This window comes from Punica granatum, chromosome 1 (assembly GCF_007655135.1).
Source record: "Punica granatum isolate Tunisia-2019 chromosome 1, ASM765513v2, whole genome shotgun sequence".
NCBI lineage: Eukaryota > Viridiplantae > Streptophyta > Magnoliopsida > Myrtales > Lythraceae > Punica > Punica granatum.
In genome coordinates, this window is record NC_045127.1 from 3,718,219 (window position 1) to 3,739,723 (window position 21,505).

Below are 21,505 nucleotides of genomic sequence, written 5' to 3' on the forward strand. Positions count from 1 at the left end.
GGACCCAACTGAGCCCCCACGGAGCATGCTTGAGTTCCGGTGGAACCGGCACCGAAAAGATCCCGCGTGGGTGGTGGGGGAGCAGAGGCAGTTCTTCCACCTCGCACTTTTGGTTGATCCGACACCAGCACCTCCACCGCTGTCGGCAGCAGCAGCTCCCTCTCCCCTCGGAGACAGCGACAGAGGCGAGTTCTTCCGTACGTCGTCCAAGTTGATCACCTGCACTGAGAACCTGCTTTCTTTCTTCTGGTACTGCTGCTTGTGGCTGTGAACACCTCTTTCAATTTCCATGTTCCTGATCCTTGGAAGAGATTAATGTAAAGTTATGTCATGCTCCTTCTATTGTTTTCCAAAAAATATCGGATTGGTTCAATCAGCTTATATGCATCGGTGATTCAACCGGATCTCGGGAAGAAAAGATATGCATTAAATATTTTCCACACGAGTTTGGCAATAGGATAAAGCCTCGGTCCAAATCCAAGTTACCAGATTATTTCTGCGATGTCCCTTATTAGTCATACGTAATCAACATGTCTATACGATCATAAACCGTGTCGTGCATACTAAAACTGCCTCTCGAGCCAATGCTCAGCACAACAATTGACGTATGATGAAAACTAGGAGCTCTATCAGCTGAGAATTCTTGCTAATCAAACAACATTTACCTGAAACTCCATACAAAAGAAACTTCCATACTGACAAGATCCGAAAACCAACTCGTGTCGTGTTTGTGGGTATCGGATGAAATACCTGAGATGACGATGACTTGTGCGCCAAGAAAGGGTTCATACACCAGGTTGTTCACCGCATCGAGGAAAGATGATCGGGTCGGGAAAGGGTTAATTTCTTCCGACGAAGAGAGATTCCGGAGGAGGAGACAGACGAATGAGAAAATCAGAGGAAAACTTAGAATCATTACTTCTCATTTGTGTTTTAAAGCAAACTGTACATTTTCAATTCTGTATTGACTGTACGAATAGAGAGGGGTTCCGTTATGCTTTGCAGTTGCGATTTTGTGGCGGTAAAATCAATCCACCACCACAAATGGCCTAAAAAGCGGCAGTCTCCATCTCGTCACGCCCAGAAATAGCAAAAAATTCAAAATCATTAACTGGACTGAGTCATCTCAACTGTGTGGCTCTCATTTGCCATGTATAGAATTTCACACGTCGATATGAGATGCTATTCGTAATGGTCGATCTCGATCGGATCTCAAAATGTGTCCTGGTAATTCTTGTTCGGCATACCGAGAAAAGCATATACTGCAAGCCGGTGCTAAAGTTCAAGTTGTGCATAGCATTTATATCATAAGCGATTTGATGGAAATATTAATGATACTAATCATGAGGTCTCGCTGTTCATCTCGGACTAAATTCACAAGCCTTACTCTACTCATTACATCGTGCTGTAACCCGATTACGTCTCAAAAAAAGTAGCAGTTTATTCAGGTCGAGCTAATATCAACTATAAGGTCATATTGTGAAAACCAAAACTCATTTTAGGCCCACAACAGCATAAGTCCGTCGCGAGCCACCAAATGCAGTCGAGATGAGTTTCTCCTGTTATGATATAAACCGTGTATTTGCTTGAACCCTTATCGTTCACAGGGTGCTCTTGTTGATCTTCCACCGAAGGCAGATGTAGGCACAGATCCTGTACCCAATAGCCATGGCTAGAAGGATCCACACCTCCTGAAGGCCACCATCCAGACTGACAGTGTCGAATGAAGGCGAACTCTGGAGGGGTCGGCATCCGCCTCGGCTCTGGCATTCGTACAGCTGGTCTCCGGAGTACTGGACTTTCAGGAGGAGCCGGAACCCGTGGTACATGAAGGACAGGTACTTCAGCCACTGTACAAATGCTGGGATATGCTGCAATGACCAAAACAACATTAGCTGAGGCCCCTTTGATAAAATTTATTAAGTTGTCGGTCCTCAATCTCGATATGTTCTCTATTTTCATTGTTCTTCCTTTGACAATTATCAATCACGTCATTCAAATTACACGAATGCTTATTTCAGTCTTTACGTAACATAGCAAGTGCTGACGATCTGCCATAGATAAAGGACGAGGAAAACAAAAATCCAAAAGTTGAGGACCAAAACCGAACTTTTTCCGAAACACCAAACCTGGACATAATAACCTCCAGTGAGGAGGAATAGCATGAGCACCAGAGAAGCAGCCATGCCTGCACTCTTGACACTCATCACTGCTGCCCCGAAAAATTCCCCTGCCCCCTATCATTTATAATGAAACAGCACAATTAGCATATGAAATCGGCATTTATGGAACTGATGATAAGTTGAATGACCAGTTCGTTTCGTGAATAATGTTTGTCGTGGATGAAGAAAACCTCCAAAACAATCATCTTTTTCATTGTTTGTCCACAGTAACATAAGACGAGCTTAGATGGAGCCGATCTAGTATGTATGAGTTGTGATGGAATTCCAGCAAAGATATGTTTAGCTGAATCTTGGTTAACTCGGCTATACCTCGCTGGTGATCGCGATCAGTATTATCGCAAGCACGGTGAGGAGGAAGCAAGGGAAAGTTCTCTTGAAGCCGGCCATAAAATAGATGATGACCATGAAGGAGGCTGGGTAGAACACATGGGCGATCATGTCACACAGCGTGCTGCACGCGTAATACACGCTCATCCGGTACATGTCGGCTCTCCTCTCCTTCACCAGATACACCTTCTCGAAGGGAAACACGTACACTGCCCCGAACAGCGATGATGACGTCCAGAATATGCAGATGTAGTACATTAACCCGACCTGCACATTCAAACAGTCACATAAAAATCATAAACATAGAGTCATCTGATCTATTTTTCTCACGTAAATCGTCCCGATACCTGGTCTCGAAGTTGGGCCTCGGTGGCGGATTTGGAATTCCACCAGAGCATGCCCAGCAAGAGAGCAACTCCGAGGGCTTGGATTAATCTGAGGGCGTCAAAATAATCACTACACCTCTCTTTGAATGTCCTCTTTGACAGTATCTGGAATTGTTCCCACCATGTCATTGTCCAGTCCTTCTTCACCTGAATTGCTTTCCGGAGCTGCTCTGGTGCCTGTACTGCTTGATGGTTCACCCGTTCCATCGGCTCCAACTGTGCACTGTACTTGAGCTGAAGATACTGCAAAATTACACCACAGAATTGAGCTTGATTTCCTTCATCTATAAAGAAATAGAAGTTCCAACTGCTATTATCGTCATGGATCATAATAGACAGAAATCTGCAAGTATTTGTGCTCTTGTTGGGCTCAAGATCTCGCCCATAATCTCATATTGCCAGTGTTGTACTTCTGCGGTGGGATTGTCAAAAAGTGCAATATGCGCGGATTTTTCCATTTCCTCGAAAAGATTACAGGTTAGCATTAAGGGGAAACTCATCAATATATATAGTTGAGATAGCGCTCTCAGCAGAAAAAATAAAAAAAAAATTCGACAAAAATCTTCCAAGTTCAGTAGAGTTGAGAATTCACATGGATTCAGAATGGAGATTGATTCTTACTCTGATTATGGCCTTCTCTGGATAGGCGACTGCTCGAATTCCAGACAGATCATCGGGGATGCTGATGTCGTTTACCTGTCCGGTTGCAAGATCAAGCAGAAATTCTGCGGGGTTCATCGCGATCTGAGGAATGAACCGCATTGACGAGAAATATTCGAGGGAGTCTCTAGCCCTCCCGTAGTAAATGGGGTAGCCTTCCGATATGAGCAGAAGCTTGTCGAACATGTGAAACATTCTACTCGATGGTTGGTGTATTGTTGTGATTATTGTCCTCCCTGCCTAAAAAGCATGAACAAAACATTCTTCATATGACTCTCTTGTTCATTCGGTAAGTGATGTTTATAAAACCACGCCTTCAGCTGTACCATATACCTTGGCAAGTCCTTGAAGTATTTGGAGAATCCTGTTGGCGGATGTGGAATCAAGGCCGGAAGTCGGCTCATCGAGCAACAAAAGTGAAGGATCGACTAGGATTTCATGGCCAATGCTCGTCCTCTTTCTCTCCCCTCCTGATATCCCTTTGTCAAATGCTCCTCCTACTCTCGTGTTCCGGCATCTGAATTTCACATAGAAGGCGCACTTAGAAGATATGCAAGCGGAACAGTAAGTAGCAAGGCAGAGTGAAGTGTCGAATAAATTGTACCTTTCAAGGCCAAGCTCCTTGATGATTGTATCCACTCTGTTGCGTTTCTGTTTGCGGCTCAGGTGGCTAGATAGTCTTAGAAAAGCAGCAAAAGTTAAGGTTTCTTCTACTGTTAATTGTGGCAATAGCATGTCATCTTGAGTCACAAATCCAATTCTGCTAACATTGAACAAACAGACGTTGGGCAATGTCCTTGTTAAACAAACATAGAAAATATTCCTAACGCTCCTGATCAAGTGGCATCAGGTAAGCTTTTCCCGACTTCAAAAAGATTGTTCATTCTCTTGAAGTGCTGACTGTTATGACGCAAGAGGACCTTTAAACTGTTGTATTTGCATTTGGTGCACAACTACAATGTCTTTTTAAGCATATATGTCGAGAAAATCACATGTTAGGTTAGATCAAACCCGACATATGTTTCCCTTTTCCTCACTAATGACGTGATTGGTTTCAACCATGTCCAAATTCATCAGTTCTAACATCTAATTCTGGTGAACCCCTCAGTTCTGATATGCCAATTTTCAAAATCAAGATGTGCAAGTGTCTATGTGATTTCTTTTAATTTCGGGAAAAGAATAAGCAAAGAGACAATGCAGGTTTCCCAGGTAAATCTTTTACAGACCTCCTCTTGAGAGCTGGAGTATAAGGAACGTCATTGAAAGTAACAGTTCCGGCGGCATTGTCAAGCAACCTTCCTCCTATTACCCTCAATAAGGTTGTCTTTCCACTTCCTGAAGGCCCCATTAGGGCAAGAATTTCCCCTGAACCCACACTCCCTGTTATTCCTTTCAGGATATGCTTGTAGCTGTCTTGGTCCTTGTTTGGCTCTGCCGATAGGGTCACTCTTGACGTAACTGTCTTAACCACATTCCTCGGGGAAGCAGCATGGCTGATTCTCACCTTGTACCGGACATCTGCAAACTGTGTGTGCAAAAGTTAAAAGTTAATTTACGTTAACAACTACACTCCATGATGAAAGAAACCGGTGCTTAAGCCCAGATCCTGGCAATGAAATTCAATGCACGAGGAAAATTGTAATTTCACTAGTCCTTGTATTTGGCTTTTTCCATTTTCTTCTTAAAAATTGGAAGCAACATACTGAAGCATTGTTGTTTTAACGAACTGAGGATACAAGTTAAAACGAGAAAAACACATACAAAAAAGAGGTAATAAGAAAGGCAGGATTCAGGAGTCTCCTTACTACCTACCTTGAGATATATTGGAAGAGGTTGATCTCTGTTGGTGTTCAATGTTCCGTACTCTACATCGACCTCCGAATACATGCTGCTCCCCTCGATCTGCATACGCCCCACTGTGGAAGAGGGCAACGAAGAAATGTCTTCAATCTGATTCTCTTCTCTAACTTCCATATTCCTCTTAGAGATTAATGGAAAACAATGAAGTTGTTTTATGTATATATCAACAATAGAATGTGCGCAAAAGTGAGAGTCAAGTGGATTAACTGTAACAAACCAGAAAACTGCCTATATATTTAGAGAGGAAGATTTGTGTTTGGTGGGCAACATCCTTTTCATGCCCCGGCTACTAGCTAGTACTGCTAAGCGTTCAGGTCGGTTCCATGTCACCGTACCACAAAATCGCGTTTCTTCCCTATTAGCACATCATGTGTTCTGACCACCGCTGTATCCCTCGAATGTGTCGGACACTGTCCACTTCGTGCGCTACTCTTAAGAGACATACCAAGAGCATGTCTCTGATTAGGCACGAAAGGCTTTTAATGACCGGATAAGTGGCGATGACAGTGGGGTTCGGTTACTTCCCGATAATTGGGCGAGTCGTGCCAGCTCCCTATAACCTCTACACCAACAGAAAGAAGACTAAGACGTTGAAACTCTGGGGGGCAAATTGTCAAAACTTCATGGGCCGAATTGAGAAGTGTCCAAACTTTGTGGGGGCATAATGGCATTCCAATAAAGCTCTTTCAAGTTTGGGGAAATTACCGATTTGGTCCTATACTTTTACGTTGGTACAATTTAACCCCTGATCTGACTTTCCTCAGCCTCTTCCTCTCCCTCCGCCATTGATATTGCCACCAACAGTCAACAGAGGAAGAAGAGGAGCTGCAGAGAGCAGACCAATGGAAGAACAGCCGGGGACCCTGCTGGACTCTCTCAAGAGCTTCGGCGTGTCAATCCCCAACGACGCCACTTCGATGGCCGACCTCCTATTCCCCGAAGCTCTGGTATCGATCTGCGCTCAGTGCCTGAACCTCATCGACGATTCGTTGGCGTTCCCCACCCTGCCCGACTCGACGGCAGAGAACTTTAAAGTCTGCACCGACATAGCTGGTTCGATCAAGGGTATGGGTTTCGCCGGTGATTTGAGCTTCTATGAGGTAAAGTCGAATACTTTCCTCTTCCTATCCCAATTTAGGATCCTTGAGAGGGTCGTGTTGTGTTCGAATTCATGTAAGCTTCGCAATTTCTGATGAAAGAATAGATTTTGCTATCGACGGGCAATTCCATAACCTAGTATCCGAGTGACTTGTGACATGGGAGGACTCGATAGGACAAGGCAAAGAGTGCTCTTTAGGCTTTGGATCGATCCGCAATGATGTGGACTGATGAGCTTGTTGGGATTAATCGAAATTTCACAAGAGTGAGTTTTGTCTTCGACTTTCTGGGCTTAGTGGTCTCCTTTCCGTCTTTAGTACCATCTGATTCAATCCGTAAATCCAATGATGGATGTTTTGCTATGCTTAACTGTAGTTGGGAAGGAAGTCTGCTTGTTGTCGCTCATCTAGCTGTCGAGATAAGACAATCATGAAGTGTTCTTGGTATCTCCTTTCTTTACAGTTGGATTCTCTGAGTTATTGCTTTCAGTTTCTTAGGATTCTGAAAATTAAACACGGTCGGTCTTTTATTTGGATTGGCCACAGAATGTGTTTCTATGCTGGTATTTCAATAAGAGGGAGTCATGTTGCTTCCTTGGAGGCTTCATATGAGGGACTTTGTGCTGCTTCCTTTTTTCTTTATAACCTTGCTAGATGTACTTGGTTCCTTGAGTTATTCCGAATACTGGTGCTTGTTGGTTTTTGAAGTTGCGATCAGAAAATCGAATTATGTTTTTCCTTCGCTCAGGGCAGTTCCTTTATCCATCTGAAGAGGACACTTCTAAGTTGATGAGATTCTTGGTGGAGAGGTTGTCTGAGACATCTGCAGTCGGGAAAGCAGCTGATAGCGGACAAGGGGATGGAGAAAATCTTAGCAATTCGCAATTTGAGCAGAGGCTTTGGCTGAAGGGTGAAGTGCCTGAGTCAGCATCAGCTGACCTGAAGGATTCAGATGATAAGTCCAGTGAAAAGGCACAAAGTGCAACTCCTGCTAATATCATGAGAAATGAAACACAAGATTGCAGGAAAGATAGATTTGAAGTAGTGAAGAAGGGCAATGATTCTATTGATGAATCTGAAGAAGCAAAAGCAGTTGCTTCTGGAAATCTGATCAACCCATCTGATAAACAATGTCACAAGGTTTTTCGATCTCTGCTACCAGTAAATATATTTTGCTAAAAACATAATGTAAAGGCTGAGGACTTTAGTGGACTTGTTTATGACCTGATTTTTGCAAAAAGTATCTTTTAGAAATGTTGTGATGTCATTGTTTTACTGAACTATTCTTCAATATATCAAAATCCTGCAAATATAGGTGGTAAAAGACATCTGCTTCCTAACATAATTGAGAGCTTTATGGTCATAAAACGTTTCTCTAATAAGATACTTGCAGGCAACCCTGAATGTTCCTTTCCTAACATTCTCGCCATGTTGACAAGTATCAAGCATTTTCTTGGCATGATGGTTGATCTTTTGCTAGATGAAATGTTCCGTTGAAGAAATGCGGCATAGAAGAAAAAGGATTGAGGAGGCGCTGAAGGAGAGGACTTCAGAATTGCAACATCTCAACAAGGAGTTGGAGCTGCTAAAGGCAGCTGCAGAAATGGCTTTAAATGAGGATCATCCTGGCGATTTCTTCATTGAGACACACAATGGAGACATAGATGCCAAAAAGAAGAATCTTATCGAGTTGGAGTCACAGGGGTATGACTATCCCGTTAAATTTTTGTTTCTGTCCCGAATAGTATCCTCATGGTCTTTCTCCCTACTTTTAGAATCCATTAAGAAGATGCAAATATTCACCAGTCTAACTACAATGCCAAAATTACTCCCTTGCAGGAATGCTCTAAGAATGACTCTGGAAGAGAAGAAGAGAGGTCTTGAAGAGTCAATCTATGGGTCCAAACCAGATCTTTATGCAAAGTTCCGGAATCTGAAAGAAGTTGAGAGAGAAACAGACTCCATTCTCTCTGAAACTCAAACGCGGTATGTTTTCATTTTAGATCTTGAGTAATTCATGACTTCACGGCACATGGAACCAATGGTCTCCAAGAATCTGTTGGTTCAGACTCATTCTGTGGAAGAGTAGACCTCTTCACATAGGTTCTACCATTTCATTGTTCGAAATTGTCAAATTCGAGAATCGGCTTGTGAGGCAGCTGGTCTCTGGCTAAACACGTCGAATGGACGGGGGTGATTCTGAATGATTCAGTCAAACTTTCATGTGAGACCATGATTTAATACATCGTGTTAGAGATCCATTTCAGTCCTCACTGAAAAACATTGACCTTTCACCAGGATATGCAGATATCTTACACTTAAAATCGCTACGCCAGGATTTGGATTTGAAGTAACTTGAGCACATTCTCTGCTGACTCTGAATCTCATTGCTTTGTAGGAAAGGTGAATACAGTTGGCTTCTTGCTGAACTGAAGAAGCAGCCAAGGCAAGAATCTCGAAGATCATACATCAACCGGATGAATGAAATTACGAAGAACAGCCGTAAACAGGACGCTGACATAGAGAGAATCCTCAGAGACACTCGGGAACTCCAGTTAGAGAGCAATTCCATTCAAGAGCGGCTCCATCGAACTTATGCTGTTACTGACGAGACTGTGTTCAGGTACTCAACACCCCTATATTATGCAATTTTGGCCTTTTCAATCTTTAGCCCTACTGGTTTGGGTCAATGAGATACGGAGAAGTATCACTTACAGTGATAGAAGAAAGAGGCATGCAGATATGTGAATGGATATCGCATATCTGTTTTATGTCTGCACTGTTTACTCATAAATTGAGTTTTTGCGGTCAGGGAGGCAAAGAAAGACCAAGTAGGGAGGCAGGCTTACAGGCTTCTCACGAGCATCCACGAGACCTTCGAGCAGATCACTGAGAAGATCCTTGCTACTGACAGAGTGCAGAGAGAGAGAGCAGAGCACGAGAAAAAGCTTGCAGGGATGGCAACCGGAAGTTCAAACATAAGCAAGCTAGAGGCTAATCTCGAAACCATTGTCAAGGAAAACGAGTACCTGGAGCAACGCCTCCAACATAACCAAAACTGAGAAGCATTTTTGTTCAAATTGGATTATCACAGTTGACAAGTACGCACCCTGGAGCTTCCCCATGCCTTCATTCGTCAAGTGTCCAATTTCGAGATGAGTTCATTTGTTCATTATTTTCCATTTTTGCGGAAGTAGCTTGTCAATATGGATCACGTGAGCAATGAATTAAACAACTATCGTTGCCATTGTGATTCCATTTCGATCGGAAGGTGAAAAGGAACCACAGATCCCTAATCTTCTGCTTCAATATACTGGGCCTCAAAACATTTATCGGTTTGATGAGTTATATCCCATCTAGAGCAGACAGCAAGCAGATACAAGCCGTACTGCATCTGTTCAGGCATAAAGACAGCTGCAGCTGCGGCTGCTTTAACTTACAAACTTTCGGATCAGAAACCAGATACGACTTCAAAAAATCAACACCTCAGATCACAATTGAACAGCAATGAATGGATTGCCAAAGAGCTGTCATCATTTAATCTTAAGCATCACCAACGAACAGAGTATAAAAACTTCCATCAATATGCAATGCTAAATTAGAAGCTAAATACGACCTCTCTAGTCCTCCATCATACGAATTACAGCTGTATACTTCATCACTTCTTGCTGCTATCAAAGAGTTATTGTACAGGTGAGACATCAGGGAAAAAGGAAAAATTGGCGATCCCACCTAACCTCTATCGGACTCTCCTCGACTCCCAGTGACCTTAGCAAAAATAATAAGCAGTACTTCACTTCGAGAAGGAACTAAGCAAGTCACTTCCCTTTTTCAAACTAAGCAAGTGGCTCACTACACAAAAGCAGAGATCGGAAGAAGGCAAAAGAGACGACGGTAGACAAACCAAACCGAGAAAAAAAAAAAAAAGAGAAACAAAAGAATCCTCTCCTTCCTTTCGATCGCAAAGGTCAGCAGCACAATATATCTCCCCCAACTTCCCAAAAGTAATCACCCCAATATCCCTGGGCTGTTTTTCTTTTGCGTATTTACACTCTCAACAGGCACAGTATAAAGAATACTGCAACAGCCCCTTCCCTTCCTCTGTTACAAACTGATACAACTCTTTCTTATGCGAGACTTCGTTGTTTGCCCTTTGATGAGGAAAAAAAAACTCTTACCTGTTCAGAAATTAGCGTTCCAATTAATCTGAGCGTGTTGAGGAAGCTGATAAGCACCAGAGGGTAGTCCAACGGTCTCCACAGTCCCGCCCTGAGATTGCTGAAGAAGTGGATGGGCAGTAGGGGCACCAGCCATGGTCTGGGGAGGCTGTTGCATCCCAAAGGCACCATGACCAGCCTGTGCTGGAGAGAAGGTGACGTGCTGTCCTTGTGGTAGGTTGTACAATGAGTTCACTTGCAGGCTCGTGAGGTCTTGACCAAGTGGGGGAATCCAGACAGCTGGACCTTCACTCTGCTACAATGACATAGCAAAGATAAGCTCGTCTCTCAGAAAGGAGAGATTTATCACAGATACAAACTTTATGGCTCTAATTTATGGGTCCACTTGGTTTCGTGGGGTTTTCATTCTCAGTTGGAACTACCAGACATTCATATTTCACAACCCTACTACCATACATAGGCAAAAAAGAAACCATGTTATACTAGGTCACTAAAAATTCATGCCAGACTTTGACTTCATAATGTAAGAATGAAACCACATAAGAATGGATTGGAACGTATCTTCGGTTTTCTCCGTTAGTAATTTCATGCCATGTAGAACATAGCAAAGGAAAAAATAAAAAAGGAAAAAGAATTGTGAACATACCAGCTGTGCTGTCGAGTAGATATGGTTTTCTTTTAACTGAGAAGCTGCAAGATCCTCGTTACTGGCAGAAGTTCCAGACGTCACAGCCGCACTAGCAGTGTAGCCCATTGAAGTGGAACCATATCCACCATATCCGGAAGGAATTCCAATTGGAGTGGCAGTATTAGTTCCTGGCTTGAACATAGGGAATGGGAGCTTGACCCCAGGAGCAGACATAGTTGGTGGCAGATATAAATTGCCAGCTGAGGGCTGCTGGGCAAACGCATTGTGGCTCAGAAGCTGATGAATAGGTGGCATGTAGACCGGCGTGAGATAATGACCATAAGGAAAGTAGTTGAGAGGATAGGGCTGCCTGAAAACAGGGATGGGTTGTGGCGACACGGACATGGAACTCTGTGCAGCAGGAGTCGGAGTTGGACTAGGGCTAGAAAGGACGGGACCATTCCCATTCTGCAGTAAACAAATATGGACAGCATCAATAAAATGTGGAAGTATTTATGGAAGGAGATATAGAGAAAGGTCAATCTGAAAACATAGCAAGAAAGAAAATATAAATAAAATCAGAAAACAAACCTCACAACAAACATAATGCTTCGTCGTTAGTTTTAAAAACAAAGATACTCTCCTGAAAGAAATATGGTTTCAACCATCAAGGATCCAACTCAATCTTCCTTCAACCAGAACTAGCATTCCCATTTCACAATTTCAAGAAATGCAATATTGATCATTAAAATAAGAGAAAGAAACACGGAACTATCTGACCAGAAAAGAATGAAAAATCCTGATACAAACCGCCATACATTCTGAAAAACCAAATATTCAAGAGGAAGATACAGAAAACTCGCATGCGTAATGCTCAACAATATAGCATATAATACTGACATATGAACGCATTTTCCAACATATGAAAATAAATATTTATGCTTGAGAAACCGGACATATACTCGGCTCAACAAAAACTATTTCCAGCTAACCATGCAGCAACAGTGTTAGTATAGAGCAAGAACAAGCAGAGTCATGCTATGCTTTAACACCTATAAAAGACATTTCACCTAGTTAATAGACAATTTGGATTCTTATGTTATACACATGACTTTGGGAATGGCTACGGAGCTGTACAAAAAAAAAAAAAGAAGGGGAAAGGGCTTACAACAAAATATGAAGGGCGAGAAATGTCCCTTGCTTGAGGCTCAGATCCTTCAGAATGGACAACATTTGGGTTTGCCAGCATGGGTGGTATAAAACCAAAACTATTGCTGGGGCCATCTTGTACGACAGGATTTGGAGGGCCCTCTGGAGGCAACAGAGTGTCCTGCTTTGGCTCTCCATGTGTGAAGTCCCCACTGCCTAAAACTTTCTCCTCTGAAGAGGGCGGCACCTCTTCATGTCCAAGAGATGAGGGTTGGGGATGATCACCAATATCAACAATAAGATGATTCCTGAAACAAATCATCACAAAATTATTAATAATAAAGTTATAATAAACCTTGGGAGATCACACATTGAGCTTCAAGTTTAAACATTTCAGCAGGGCTTTATACCAACCTTGGAGAAGATTCCTCAACATTTTCATCACTTTCTTGAGAAGATTCGGCAACAAAATTGGATTTATCATTGCCAACTGGGTCAGTAACCACCTCAGTTCTTGCTCCAAAATTGGCATCGAAACTTCCGAAAGTCAAGCCATTCTTGAATGCTTCAGAGACTTGAAAGTGGTTAGGAAAAGTGACATGTTGGCTATCAGTGACAGTTGATGTTGGCAAAGATTGAGAGCCCGATTCAACTTTCACAGATGCAACCTTAGATGTAATCACTGTATCATAAACATGAATAAGCATAAAAGTTGTTAAAATCTATATATCAAAAAGACTTTGCCAATGAACAAACGCTCAAGCAAACTGTTTCTAGCATACCTTCTAATGAGATGGAAGCCTCTTCTACTGGCCCATCAACCTTTCCTGAAGATGGATCAGTGGTCAAAGATTGATCCTCATTTACAGTAAATGATGGCTGCGGAGGCTGAGAGCCTTGGTCCTTCTCAGTTGCTTCTGATTTATTGGTAACCTTCTTCTTGTACACAGAATTTGCAGAAGGCATTCGCTTAAGCCCAATTTCACGTTTGACTGGACCTGCACTTGACTGCCGGGGAAGAGGGGGAGCTATTACAGGATCCCAGGCAGAGGAAACACCAGAAGCAGAAGCTGTAATGGAAGAAAGAGGCAGTCAAATTGTCGAACAACCATTCCTCGCAACTTAGAAGTGCGCAACTATATTTTTAGCTAGAACAGCAGCCACACAAGTTGGTATGCACCTAAGAGCTTTTTCATGTGAAGAGTTGGCCTACCTTCAGAGACTATAACAATATCATCCACAGAAGACTCCGGAGTAGGGGCATAAGTGGAGATGCCATTAGATAAATTAGAAGGTCCATTTGCCACAACAACAGGAGCTCTGAAAAGATTTAAAACAGTGGTACAAGGTTAAAGACACCCAAAACACATACAAGTATTGACTTTTCAATTCGCAGTTCACTGTAATTTTGTAATTCAATTACTTTGTCACATGAGTTCCTGCATTATCTTTAGTTTTTTGCTGGGGCAAAGGAGCAGGTCCAGAACCTCTCTCTGTGAAGTTACTTGTTCTTTTCTCCCTTTGATATGGTGGATTCTTCGGACCTCCTGCATTACAAGAACAAGATTTAGAGGAAAGCAAGATTGATGCACGTAGAATATACAAGAATGTAACAAGAAAGAAAGTCAAGTCCGCGGATTTGTGCCTTACACAAAAAAAAAGAGGGAATGAAATAAGAAATAAATACAGATATATACCAGATGAAGCATGGCTAACAGAAGGATTTCTATTGCCCCTAGCACCTCGTCCCTGATCCAATGTCAATTTAGAATCAGGCACCTTGCTATTTGTAGTCTGCAATGATAGAAGCAAAGAGCATGACCTTGTTAAATATTCTATAAGATCCAATATATAACGAAGCTTTTAGTTTATCACTCAGAGGCATTGATCAAAGTCAAGCATCAATTTGCCATACAATGACCTATAAAAGGAACAATTCAGCAAAAGTAGGATAAAGAAAGACCACTCTTTCACCAAAATTTATAGAAAGTGGTAGAATGCATCTGCCCATTTATACAGTTCAAAAAGCTTTGAGCACATCTTAATTCTTGAAGTTATGTGACTTTTGCAGTATTAGGTAAATCAACTTTTGTTTTATTCCGATGTGGCGGACATGCGGACACATGGAAACTCAAGACAGACATCACAGACAATTTCTTTCGCCTGTGAAGGATATATAAACCTACAACACATGTTCACATCTAGCACACACGGATAATCATAAAGCTTCCCCGTAACCGACCAAAAAAAGCATATTTATCAATAAAATTATATTAAAAATAATTCCAGATCGGCCAACAAAAAGTAGAAGTAGAAGAAAAGGAAAAAACGAAACCATACCTCCTTCCTCTTGTCTCGTTTGCTTTTGACCTCATGAAATGTGTCTACAATGAAAAAAGGCAATCGGTTAACTTCAGTAATTTTAACATGTAAGTTCACAAACTTCCACTCTAGTAGGCTGTAAAAGAAGCATAGAAACTAGTCAAATGATCATAAACAACCAAACTCACAAAGGCATGCAGGAAATATCAACGACCAAGAATTGAGAAACCCATCATCCGAAATTCACAACAAACACTTCACACTTGCTGTGGGGCTCAAGACCACAAACTAAGGTATCAAGTCCCGTACAAACTCAGGCATTATGGACGGCAACAGAAATTCTCATTGTGCTAACATGAATCAGCGGACCAGAGGACAAAACAAGAATCAATGCTAATGCTAAACCCTGCCCTTTGGTAGAAAATGTGCAGGATAACAAACCAGATAGTATAAGTCAGCAATCACCACACCAGATAGATGCCAGGAATAGCAAAATATCTTTCAATGTGTCTGCCAGAGTACATACACCGCTCATAGTGACTACATCTTTAAACCTGCCGCGATACAACTGCAACTTTGATACGATTTTACAGCAATTTTCGAGCTCATAAAGTAAACTTTTTTGATGGTCCAAGTAGCAAGACGGATCACGATGAAAGAATAGTAACTAAAAGTAACAGCCCGAAATATCAATTAAGCTAACAAGTAGATTTCCCTAATCCTCTCTAGAGCCTTCCATCAGACCACAAGTGACATAGGACACAACTGATTTTCCACTTGTTCCTTCAGCTTCTGCAGCAAGCAAAAACCCTATCACACACCAACAGCAGTGCAAATCGTAGCAGGGCCCTAGGCCCCCTCACATCGACCGCCACATGGCTAGCTGAGCTAAGAATTCCAAACATCCAACACTCTCATTCACTGCCAAGGAGAGAGATCCCGGCGCCGGGAAGGAAACGGACGGCGGCACGAATCGACAGTGAGAGGGAGGGGGGGAGAGGAGTGATGATTCCGGGGGATTAACAAGACATCGGTGATTATTATTGTTATTATTAATATTATATATACCTAAATAGAGGAGCTTCTGGGCGGTCTCGTTGGGATCCATGGCGCAATCCTTGAGCATTGCGTAGACATCCTCGTCAGTGTGCTGCTTCCCGCTGATCTCTCTGATGTTCTGAATCGTCTTCCGCACATTGTCCGGGATCGAAACCCTAGCGCCACCGCCGCTGCTGCTCATGGTCTGTAGAGGGAGAAAGAGAGCGAGAGAGAGGGTAGAGAGAGAGAGGGGGGAGAGAGAGAGAGAGAGAGAGAGGGTATGTATGTGTGTTTGAATATATTTTTTTATATATATAAATGAGAAGAAGAAAAACAACAAAAAAAAAAAAAAACCCAACAATATAACATTACAAGGAAGGAGGCTGGCTGAGACACAGAGAGAGTGATGATATATATACATGTGTATGTGTGTGTGTGTGTGTGTGTGTGTGGAAAGGCAGAATAGAGAGAGAGAGAGAGAGAGAGGGGTAGGAGGCAGTATTTAGTCAAGGAAAGGGAAATACAAGGGGAAGGGGCTACACATGGAAAGGAGATGGAAAATCTTGGGAAATTATTATGAAATTTCACTCTTCATAATGTATCTATTAAAAATAATATATTATTATTATTTTATATTTTTCGATTACAAATGAGATTTCAAATCTAATAAAATAAATGGGGATGAAAAATTCTATGAAATCTGAAACCTTTTGATCTCAAATAAGAATATAATCACTCACATTTTATTGATTTATCGCATTTATTTGTATTTACTTATAGGATTTGTGGCATTACTTTGTCATTTATTATTGTTGTTATTATTCTCGCGGACAGTTATTGGCCTTTTCGAAAATGATGTCGCCCTATTTATGTTTACACCCTTAATTTCCTCTATCCCATTAGTTAGAGTCGAAACAGAACATTAGCAAAAGAAATTCATGCTTATGCCAAACTATTTACGAACAACCTTGTCTTGTAATATTTTTCTCATATGCGATATGTTATCAGAATTTGAAGACATGATTTACGATGTCTATACTTCTCGGTAGATATGTTTTCATGACTGAGCTTTGCATAATTTTGAATTGTCCAACGAGGAAAAATGTTGAATATGGTTCGAGCCGTGCCGAAAAATGAAGTTCAGCTGCACATGTATAAAGAGAGTACTAAAGCCTTTTTCCCCTCATGGAGGGGCACTAACACAATCTAGAAACATCATTATAGCTTTTCTTATATCATTATTATTGCTTTGCTTAGTCTATGAAAAGCTATTGATGAGTGATCTCTTTTCTCTCGGTTACCACGTTATTTTATGGGAAAATAATCTAAAACTTCAAGTAGTTTTAGTTAAATTTTTCGACCTACAAACATTTTAAATTTTGGCATAAAAAATCAAAATATTTTCCTCCGCTTCCTCCATCTACCAACTCGTTAATTTAGGCATTAATGGCATTGACGTGGCTGTTAAATCTCTTTATATGATAGACAACGGCACATGTGGAAAATGTGAATTATCCTTTGAGCCAAAAAATCAAATTGTTTGTCAATTTATCCTAATCTACCAAAACATTAAAAACTTAAAAAATTCACATATTTTGCATATATTCTCCAATCTATCAAATTGTATTAATCACCAAAATAGTCATCAAACTTACATAGTAAGACATACGTTTTCGAGTTTTACGTGAGTCAATTTTGATTTTTAAAATTCGGAAAGATATTTGGGACCGAAAAACATTTTTCTGAACACAATGGTGACCCCGAATTACTTTTCGAAAATGCAATCATCAAGATAATGATTCGAAAATAATCGAGTAATTATAATCAAAGGTGTTTCTTAGGCTTAATATCGATTCTTATCGAGATTCAGTCTCCGCTAACTCAATTTGAATTTTTCATAGAGCTAATTATTTTTTTAAAATTTCTCAATTTTGAAATATTCATTCAGAAAATTTCGACGAATGCCGAGAAATTGAATTTCGCTCAAATAACACCCATACGAGTACATAAAAAGAAAAAAGAAAAAATTTAAAATACATATAATATTAGGTGGTAGAGGGGTCGGCCCATGGTGGCCAAATCGACCAACCCCCCTCCCCTCCCCCGGGCCTCTCTCTCTCTTTCTTCTTTCTTTACTCTTTCTTTTCTCTCTTTCTTCATTCTTGCACTGCAACAAAGTCGGTAGGATCAGACGTTATTTGGGCGAAACATCCATCCTTCTTTCTTTATTGAGTAGACTACCACTGTCGCCATCCACTTATTCATTAGTCATCGTTTTTGCCCATGACATATTTTTGCCACCAATTAGCCCCAAACGTTGGCATTCCGTCTACCATTTATACCCTTCCGTAATGGAACAGTGACGAAAAAAGGCAATGCCATCCATGAATTTTCCGTCACGGAAGTTAACGGAATGATATAAATGATAGACGGAATGCCAACGTTTGGGGCTAATTGGTAACAAAAATATGTTGAGGGCAAAAACGGTGACTAATGAATAAATTGATGGCGATAGTAGTATTCTACTATTCTTTATTCATTCTCGTTTTATTTTTTATTTTTCCTTTTATTTACTTGTTCAGCCGTTTTTTGGGCGAAATTCAATTTCTCGGTGTCCATCGAAATTTTCCGAATGAACTTTCAAAATTGAGAAATTCAAAAATATAGTCGGCTCTATGAAAAATCCAATTTGCGTTAATGGAGGTCGGATCTAGATAAGAATCAATATTGAGCCTAAAAAAACATATATATATATATATATATCGTGTATATACTACTATAGTGAGGTAGATATTAAAAGTTTTTTCGATTATAAGAAGACTCATAAATTTAGTACACGGAATTTGAAAATTTAATAAAAGTGTGTGGAGAATTTCAATTAAATTATCAGTGAGAACATGTGCTAATGTCATTGCGATATACACCCATCTTGGTATTTTGAAGGATGTAAGAAACTGTTGACTCGAGTGAAGCATTCAGCACAAGAAGTCCTGTCGAGTCCCATTCGATAATCCATCCGATGAATTAATGTTAGCGCAAGGTGTCCACTTTCCCAATCCGACAATTATCAATGGGAAATAGAATATTTTCTAATTCTGTTAATTGCTTCCTTAGCAAGAAAGAAATTCATTTGCCATGAAAATATTTTGCTTTTTTTTTGTCAATACCACGAAAAGATTTATTAGTACGACATTCTCAAATCTATCTAAGCTTGACCAAGGTTCTAGAAACTTCTTTTTTCTTAAAAAAAACATTGTTTAACAGAAACCAATTCATTAGATTTTTCTCGTATGTTTAATTATAATATTATTCTATTTTTATATGGGAGGGAATGATAATCAGGTGGTGGGCCTAATGCGATGATAATTGATAATGGGGATAGTAGTACCACGGGGGGCTACTGGACTACTACTAATTGAAAAATTTATAAGTGGAACTCGTGCCATTTGGATTGATCTACGCCAATTGATCATTCGATGCTATTATCTCACTTGCTCGGAATGCAAATAATAGGAGATTCAATCATCTGCCCAGACTTTTAGTATCGCCGTATATAAGTCGTCGGATTCTTCTTAAAGGATGAAGATTTTTTTTTTCCGATACAGGAGTTTAAACGGATGACATGATAATTCGAATCGAGTACACGACAAGGATTAAAGGTTCAATCAAAGACATCCTATCGAGAAACATACAAGCAATGAATCTGCATTTACGAAGCTCTGTCAATCCAACATTTCTAATTTAATCGGCCGATAAGGGGAAAAGCCGTACTTGAGAGCTTTGATATTTGTTGGGGCCGAGAAAGGGGGAGAAAAAGACTCTTTTGACCTTCCAATTCGAGCTTAGCAATATCATGTGGAAGGACGATGATTTCAGACATATTCCTATGACCTGACTTTCTTTGTCGTTGCATATTAAGGGGGCGTCTGATAGATGTTTAAAAAAATTCGTTGTTAGGGCATCGACTTTATTCTAATACAATGTGTCAGTGATTTTAGAACTTTTGCATTACGAATAAAATCTATCAAGTAAAGTGCGCTTTGCCAATTACGTCACCGATTATGGATTGATTTTTGCATTATTAATTCAAGGGAAAGAGTTAATTTGGAGATCTAGACATTGGTGAGTCCAGGGATAAGTCTAGGTGTTCCGTTCCAAAAGAGGGGCGGAACTCCGGAATTGTAAAATAAAAGGAGGTGTAAGGAGATAATTTCATAAAAAAAAATGACAAAAATTCGACATAATATATGAATGAATAATTTTATAACTTTACCTGACTCAAGGGAGCTAGTCCCCCTAAATCCATCCCTAAGTGAGTTCATCAAATTTCAAAGTACGTGCAAGTTAATAATACAATAGTTGTAGAAATAGATGGACAACAAAGAGTTTGAATTTTACATAAACACCTTCGCTTTATCTAGACTAGATAATATGTATATATCACTTCTTTTTTTAAGAATAATATATATGTATATATATATATATATATCACTCCTGGAATGCTAACATGTTCTTTACACGGGTTTATAAAATAACATTTGTTTCTATTTCGTTAATTCGCTAATGAATTATTTTTGTGGTAACATTGAAGAGTTCTAAAAGTACTTTTTACTATCACAAAAATGTATTTACTCTTCAATATTTTTAATATTTTGCTTAGATATGGCAGATGAAAAATAAATATTAACAAAATAAAAATATGAGATCGATTAATGATAGCAATAACGAAATTAGTGAAGAAATAATACTTTTTTTTATCAGTAATAAAATAATATACAAAATAGAAGAAAGTTTATCTTAAGATCTAAAATAGTATACGTAAAATAAAATGCGGTGATTATGACCTAAATGAATTAACTGGGATGAAACGAAAAAACTTATATTAAAATACAAAAAGAAAGATTATTGAAAGCAAAAGAATCTACCCATTAAGACTATTCACTAATTCATGGGTATCATTGTAGTAGGGAAGTAATAAGAGGTTCAGACTGAAGAAAAAGTTAATGGGACAAGTTCTTTTTTTTTTTTGTCCTTTCGATTGAATAATTCATTTATTTTGTTATTTTAAATTTTCTAATAAAATAAAATAAGAATTTTAACAATTTTTTCCTATTTTATTCATTAGAAATTAACTGAAATATATAATATAATAAATTTAATTCATTTTAAAATGGAAAACTCCAATAGTCTTCCTTGCAATGATTAATTCATTACTAATTTATAGTATTTATTGGCTAATACCAGTTTGTAGTACTTATATTGATCATAGTGATATATATTTTAAACTTTAACTAGGAAATAATGCCTGTGCTGCATATTGGGTCCAAAAGCGGCATCAAATGATTTGAATTAAGTTTGCAAATAATATTAAGTAAAAGAGAACATTATGCATCTAAAAAGAGTGAAAACGTTCACATTCTATAAGTTTGTGAAAAATGAATCAACAATGAAATCAATTTGTACCATTGATCTTCTTATATAGGCAAATGGAGAAAAAAATATTAGAATGTAGACGTATAAGTATAAATTATGATGCATAAAAAGATAAAAAAAATAATTTTTTTACACATGACATATAAAATATGTAGGAATATTATTAGTACGATCCAAAAGAATTCTTTATATGATAAGTATGATCAATTTTTGCTAAAATACAAAAATTTAAACGTATAAGTAT

The 21,505-nt window shown here is 39.7% G+C and overlaps 3 protein-coding genes across 9 annotated transcripts; 1 reads left to right on the forward strand and 2 right to left on the reverse strand.

Moving 5' to 3' along the window:
• Window positions 1–1,299: 1,299 nt before the first annotated feature.
• LOC116189866 (ABC transporter G family member 26) lies at window positions 1,300–6,256 on the reverse strand. Of its 2 annotated transcripts, XM_031519610.1 has the most exons (10): window positions 6,122–6,256; window positions 5,369–5,472; window positions 4,783–5,081; window positions 4,161–4,316; window positions 3,890–4,073; window positions 3,518–3,796; window positions 2,858–3,139; window positions 2,493–2,777; window positions 2,130–2,237; window positions 1,300–1,871 (listed from the first exon to the last, which is right to left on the reverse strand). In XM_031519610.1, exons 2-10 carry the CDS (start codon window positions 5,462–5,464, stop codon window positions 1,602–1,604), a joined length of 1,959 nt encoding a protein of 652 aa, XP_031375470.1. In that variant the 5' UTR covers window positions 5,465–5,472; window positions 6,122–6,256; the 3' UTR covers window positions 1,300–1,601. The 2 variants fall into 2 exon arrangements, with proteins under 2 accessions (XP_031375470.1, XP_031375466.1); XM_031519606.1 differs by having other exon boundaries at window positions 5,369–6,145.
• On the forward strand, window positions 6,200–9,852 carry LOC116189879 (coiled-coil domain-containing protein 22). Of its 5 annotated transcripts, XM_031519630.1 has the most exons (8): window positions 6,376–6,516; window positions 6,621–6,779; window positions 6,890–6,957; window positions 7,262–7,653; window positions 7,994–8,217; window positions 8,353–8,499; window positions 8,912–9,136; window positions 9,326–9,852. In XM_031519630.1, exons 4-8 carry the CDS (start codon window positions 7,303–7,305, stop codon window positions 9,573–9,575), a joined length of 1,197 nt encoding a protein of 398 aa, XP_031375490.1. In that variant the 5' UTR covers window positions 6,376–6,516; window positions 6,621–6,779; window positions 6,890–6,957; window positions 7,262–7,302; the 3' UTR covers window positions 9,576–9,852. The 5 variants fall into 5 exon arrangements, with proteins under 5 accessions (XP_031375479.1, XP_031375490.1, XP_031375491.1 ...); XM_031519631.1 differs by lacking the exon at window positions 6,890–6,957; XM_031519619.1 differs by lacking the exons at window positions 6,621–6,779; window positions 6,890–6,957 and having other exon boundaries at window positions 6,200–6,516; window positions 7,267–7,653.
• A 154-nt stretch (window positions 9,853–10,006) lies between these two features.
• On the reverse strand, window positions 10,007–16,126 carry LOC116189850 (GBF-interacting protein 1-like). 2 transcript variants are annotated; one of them, XM_031519597.1, is made up of 10 exons: window positions 15,859–16,126; window positions 14,809–14,852; window positions 14,166–14,262; window positions 13,892–14,015; window positions 13,682–13,788; window positions 13,251–13,538; window positions 12,883–13,150; window positions 12,488–12,776; window positions 11,338–11,787; window positions 10,007–10,983 (listed from the first exon to the last, which is right to left on the reverse strand). In XM_031519597.1, the coding sequence occupies exons 1-10, from the start codon at window positions 16,028–16,030 to the stop codon at window positions 10,696–10,698; spliced, it is 2,127 nt and encodes a 708-aa protein (XP_031375457.1). In that variant the 5' UTR covers window positions 16,031–16,126; the 3' UTR covers window positions 10,007–10,695. The 2 variants fall into 2 exon arrangements, with proteins under 2 accessions (XP_031375457.1, XP_031375450.1); XM_031519590.1 differs by having other exon boundaries at window positions 10,007–10,986; window positions 15,859–16,123.
• Between the last annotated feature and the right edge of the window lie 5,379 nt (window positions 16,127–21,505).

Coding starts and splice junctions, on each gene's coding strand:
- LOC116189866 (XM_031519606.1), bottom strand. CDS start 5,530: ATGGAAGTTAGAGAAGAGAATCAGATTGAAGACATTTCTTCGTTGCCC. Junction 3,140..3,517: donor CAGAGAAGGCCATAATCAGA/GTAAGAATCAAT, acceptor GTAATTTTGCAG/TATCTTCAGCTCAAGTACAG. Junction 2,238..2,492: donor TGATCGCGATCACCAGCGAG/GTATAGCCGAGT, acceptor TATAAATGATAG/GGGGCAGGGGAATTTTTCGG.
- LOC116189879 (XM_031519619.1), top strand. CDS start 6,259: ATGGAAGAACAGCCGGGGACCCTGCTGGACTCTCTCAAGAGCTTCGGC. Junction 7,654..7,993: donor CTGATAAACAATGTCACAAG/GTTTTTCGATCT, acceptor ATCTTTTGCTAG/ATGAAATGTTCCGTTGAAGA. Junction 9,137..9,325: donor ACTGACGAGACTGTGTTCAG/GTACTCAACACC, acceptor TTTTGCGGTCAG/GGAGGCAAAGAAAGACCAAG.
- LOC116189850 (XM_031519590.1), bottom strand. CDS start 16,030: ATGAGCAGCAGCGGCGGTGGCGCTAGGGTTTCGATCCCGGACAATGTG. Junction 13,539..13,681: donor TATTGTTATAGTCTCTGAAG/GTAGGCCAACTC, acceptor CTTCCATTACAG/CTTCTGCTTCTGGTGTTTCC. Junction 10,987..11,337: donor TCTACTCGACAGCACAGCTG/GTATGTTCACAA, acceptor ATGTCATTGTAG/CAGAGTGAAGGTCCAGCTGT.